Source organism: Trichomycterus rosablanca, chromosome 2 (genome assembly GCF_030014385.1).
Source record: "Trichomycterus rosablanca isolate fTriRos1 chromosome 2, fTriRos1.hap1, whole genome shotgun sequence".
NCBI classification, from domain to species: domain Eukaryota; kingdom Metazoa; phylum Chordata; class Actinopteri; order Siluriformes; family Trichomycteridae; genus Trichomycterus; species Trichomycterus rosablanca.
In genome coordinates, this window is record NC_085989.1 from 24,915,322 (window position 1) to 24,920,384 (window position 5,063).

At 41.3% G+C, this 5,063-nt stretch overlaps 1 protein-coding gene across 1 annotated transcript; it reads left to right on the forward strand.

The window, feature by feature from the left end:
* The first annotated feature begins 1,124 nt into the window (after positions 1–1,124).
* On the forward strand, positions 1,125–4,756 carry LOC134307337 (uncharacterized). The gene is made up of 2 exons (XM_062990457.1): positions 1,125–1,204; positions 3,407–4,756. Exon 2 carries the CDS (start codon positions 3,435–3,437, stop codon positions 4,398–4,400), a length of 966 nt encoding a protein of 321 aa, XP_062846527.1. The 5' UTR covers positions 1,125–1,204; positions 3,407–3,434; the 3' UTR covers positions 4,401–4,756.
* Positions 4,757–5,063: the final 307 nt, after the last annotated feature.

A 5,063-nucleotide genomic window follows, 5' to 3' on the forward strand; every position in this document is an offset into this window, starting at 1 on the left:
CATTAAATCGCTTGATATCAATGGTGCTGCTAAAATGTTGTGAGAAGAAATGGTGCAGTGGTGACACTGCAAGGTGGTAAATGCTTTACTGTTCCAACTTTTTTGGAATGTGTTGCAGGTCTGAAATGCATGAATGGATGTACACCAATCAGCCATAACATTAAAACACCTCCTTGTTTCTTCACTCACTGTCCATTTTATCAGCTTCACTTACCATATAGACACACTTTGAGGTTCTACAAATACTGACTGTAGTCCATCTGTTTCTCTACATACTTTTTAAACCTGCTTTTACTCTGTTCTTCAATGGTCAGGACTCTCCCAGGACCACTACAGAGTAAGTATTATTTGGGTGGTGGGTCATTCTCAGCACTGCGGTGACACCGACATGGTGGTGGTGTGTTAGTGTGTGTTGTGCTGGTATGAGTGGATAAGACACAGCAGCGCTGATGGCGTTTTTAAACACATCACTGTCACTGCTGGACTGAGAATAGTCCACCAACCAAAAATATCCAGCCAACAGCGCACTGTGGGCAGCTTCCTGTGACCATTGATGAAGGTCTAAAAGATGACCAACTCAAACAGCAGCAATAGATGAGCGATCGTCTCTGACTTTACATCTACAAGGTGGACCAACAAAGTAGGATTGTCTAATAGAGTGGACAGTGAGTGGACGTGGTATTTTAAAACTCCAGGAGCGCTGCTGTGTCTGATCCACTCATACCAGCACAACACACACTAACACACCACCATGTCATTGTCACTGCAGTGCTGAGAATGATCCACCACCTAAATAATACCTGCTCTGTGGTGGTCCTGTGGGGGTCCTGACCATTAAAGAACAGGGTGAAAGTAGGCTAAAAAGGTGTGTAGGGAAACAGATGGAGTACAGTCAGTAATGTTTGTGAGGCAAGAGGTCCAGTGCAAGACATTTTCTGGAGCCTCAAAAACCCAAGCAGACTTACAGTAGATCTTATCGTCCTACATGTCGTTAATTACAAATGTCCCTGGCTTCGGTGGGTAAGGCAGGCAAATGGATTTCCCCTGTTTTAGTTTGGGAAGTGAGTCATGCTAGAATGAAGTGGTCGGTGCTTTGAGCCGGAAAGGCGCACAGAGGAAGAGAGGGAGGGGAAAGATAGGACAAGCACAAACATCGCTGGAGAGAAGAGGCTGGAGAAAGAAGGCTAGACCTTCACAAAACACGGTAGGACAATACCTGCTATTCATTCATATTACAACATATTATAACGCCAATCATAGGTTTTATGTAATGCGTGGATTCATGAGGAGCGAGTGTTGTGTTAGGCGGCGGATAGCATCTGAGGAAGAGCAGCTTGGATATGGGGTGAGACTGACTAACCACGCCGATCTTACATAATCAAACCCGCATTCTAGATCGTATTTCACGATCGATTTCGTGATATTATTGCATTAATGGTTTGGTTTATTTATAGAGCGAATGCAGCATGGTTGCGCATATGGTAGCTGGTTGCATCCTTCTAAATACAATTGATTAGCATCCTATACAAGATTTGCAGTGCTATGCTTGTAGCGGCGGTGTAGAGCAGCTCGGTCTGGCTGTTATTCTTAGGAATACAAACAATTAAACTGTGAAATATGAAATGAATCTATATTTTATAAAAATCTGAAGTTCTATGCTAAAAGCATTGGGTTACTGCGTGCTGCTGAAGTTATCTGACGTGCACTTAACTGGCATGGCTTCTTATAGATTAATGCAGTCTATTCTAATCACCTGCACCATCACTTGGATTTTTACCTAAAGCTTTACAAAGTGTGTATTGCATCTATTCAATTATTTATTTTTACATTTTCATCCTGGTTAGGTCAGTCACCCAGTAACACTGGGCGTAAGGCAAGTGGCATACACCCTAGTCAGGGTGACAGTCCATTACAGAGCATCACACACACACACTCACTCAATCACTTCCACCTTGGGGAAATTAAGAATAGCCAATTCACCTTCTGCAGTATCTGGAGGAAACTGACATGGATACTTGTTAGCATTAAAAACTACTTACAGATCCAGGCACCACTGTGCTTTCCGAAGGACTAAAATACTATTCCTGGTCTGATAATAACTTTTATTGTTATTGTTAATTATTTAATTGTCTTTTCTGTAGGCTGGATAGGACTATTATAAAAGAGGGAGGTTGATAGTAACCTAATTCTACATATAGGTGGAGTATTGGGACTCCTATATGTTTGACACCTCCATGTGTCACAGGCTGCAACTGACCCACTTACTACAGATTATTACAAAAACCCCTTGTTTAAAACATCAGAACAAAACAACAAGCTATGCGCTGAATCATTAGCTGATAACAACCATAGTTTTTAATCAGTGGTTTTAATCAATAGATTTTTTCATCAACCACTTTATCCTGATTAGGGTTGCAGCACATCTGGGAAACACTAGAAGCAAGGCAGGAATACCCTGGACAGGGTGCCAATCCATCGCAAGGCTTCGGCCACTCCCCTCAGACATGGCCAAGCATGTCTGTGTAGATGCCCGGCCAGCTGAAAACACCCTTTGAACCTGGGGAAACAGGTTTAAAACCTAATCTCAATTGTGGTGGGCTAGTGTAATAGACCACTGTACAACTTAAGTGCCACCAATAAATAAAGGAAAAAATGGAAAAAAACTACTGATCCCATAATGAATAAAGAATGATGTCAACAAATTAGTTTATTTCCAAAGTTTTTTTCATGTTTTACTGTTATTTGGTTATGTATAATGTAGTTTTTGTTACTTTAGCGTTTTAGATACTGTTAGTCTGTCTAATTAGCTACCTGATTGTATTAAATTTGAGAAGAATACATAATAGAACAATTTTCACAAGGGAGCTCAGAATTGTGCGTTTGGTAGTTTGCTTTTTTTGATTGATGATTGATTATGGTAACTTTAAAAAAATACAAGATATACAATCAAGAGGTCTTACAGCAAGAGGTCTTGCTGTGAAGGAACATTTGGCTATTTCTTTTTGAGTGTGTTAATTTAGAAACGTTTTAGCTTCATGATTTTTAGTGCTTGTTGTGATTTCATTGTCTAGTCTGCTTTGTCCTGGAGTATAAACTTGGTTAATCAATGCAAAAGTGCTATATATTTTCATTCTGTTTTTGAAGTATGTCAAAGGTACACAATAATAATACAGCTACATAAAAACCTGGCTTTTTCATAATCAAGTGCAATATTTAAACGCTGCACGGTTTGTAAATGTATAAAACAACTTTTAATACTGTACAGTATATAGTATATAGTAGTGGTGCCACACTTTTAATCCTTCAAGACTATCCTTGCAATACTCAAACAAACTTCAATTTTTTTTATGAAAGTGGTCACTTAATTTTGTCTTGTTTGATTATACATTTTCTCTTTTTTTTATAGAACAACACAATCACAAGCAAAACCTAAGATGCTGAAACAAGAAAGTCCTGTAAATGCTGCTTATGGAGGCCAGCCTGGAGGAGTGCACTCAACCTTACGCATTCTTAGCAACAGCCAGAGAAAGTGCGAGAAGGATGGCAACTTCAACTTTGTGGGTCAAGATGACAGTGGGCTGACAGGAGATGACAACAGCAACCAGATGCCTCGATCTCTGGGTCTGGGTCGCTATCCACCCTCTTCTGGTACCCACTATGGAGCTGGACCCCTCTCTCCTCTGTCTCGTCTGCCCTGCTGGAGCCCGCTGGAACCTCTGCCTGAAATCGACAGCGGTGAAGACACTGGAGGCAGGGTGCCTCCTGATGGAGCAGAGGAGGGCAAAATAGATGAAGAGATGAGGAGAATGAGTAAAAACGAAAAGGGGCAGGGGCCAGACAACCTCATGAAAGGAGAAGAACAGGAGCAGGACGAGAATGATGAGGAGGTGCTGGAATGGGAAGAGAGTGATGAAGAATTTGAGTTCAGTTACAGGTCAGAGAGCTCTTCAGTATTTGAGAGTGGAGACGGCACTGGAGCAGACTCATTCGGCTCTGTATTGGACCGCATCTGTGTGGGAGGTTCAAACTCAGAAAATGGTGATGCGAACACAAACCAAGCTGGGCAACAAAACCTGGAAGAGGAAAGGAAGGCAGAGGAGCACCGTCAGAGCCGTAGAGGTTCCACAGACTCAGATAGCGACCCCAGCTCAGAGCTACCTGGACTCATGGAGGCAGTCTGGACCCTGGAGGACCGTGAGCGGTTCAAGGCCCAAGAGATGGAAAAACACCATGTTCAGCTGACCATGTATCGCAGACTGGCTCTGCTTCGCTGGGTGCGAACACTGCAGGAACGTGTTGAAGAACAGCAAAACCGGCTTCAGTCCAGCTTCGACATCATCCTCACCCACAGGAAAGAGCTGCTTCGTATGGGTGCAACTGCAGCAACTGTCAGCCAGTAACAGCACAATTAAATTCGAGATGGAAGTTCACATCATACACGGGATGGAAGACCTCCTCTGCTTCTTTTAGACTCTTAATCCAAATTATCTCAAGGATAACCCAAGTGTCACTCTGAAGTCGTCTGTGTTAATATCTTTCATTACTTGATGTCCTGCTGTCAACAATCGTATTTGCATGGCTGTTGTATTTATTAACAGTGTTTGCTTTTGTAAACTAATTTAAAAGATAAAAAATATGGGTCTGTCTTATAAAACGCTTATGTAAAAAGATGTAAAAGGTTTATGAACATAATTATATTAACAATATATCAGATTTCTCTTTAACTGTGTATGAATAAATAAATATTTACATTTCATATTTTATATTTGTGTTCATGAACTATGCAAGTCTGTGGCTGCCAGAGACAGTTTTGCTTCAGGTAACTTTGGTAGCGCTAGACGGCCAAGAGTATGCAGACACTCAAACATTAAATCCATATTTAATTATAATAAACATAGTTTCAAAACCATGGGCATTTAAAGTTGGTTCTCATTTTGCTGCTGTAGATTTTCACTACATTGCTGGCTTGATTTTTGGAGTGCTGCAGAGAAGGTTGTCTGTCCAAAAGATTTTTTCATCTCCTCACAGGACTATTGAAGCACTTGTAGTGCTCTACTTCTTTT

What these genes read in the sequence shown, in the direction of transcription:
- LOC134307337 (XM_062990457.1), top strand. Translation starts at nt 3,435, where the DNA reads ATGCTGAAACAAGAAAGTCCTGTAAATGCTGCTTATGGAGGCCAGCCT.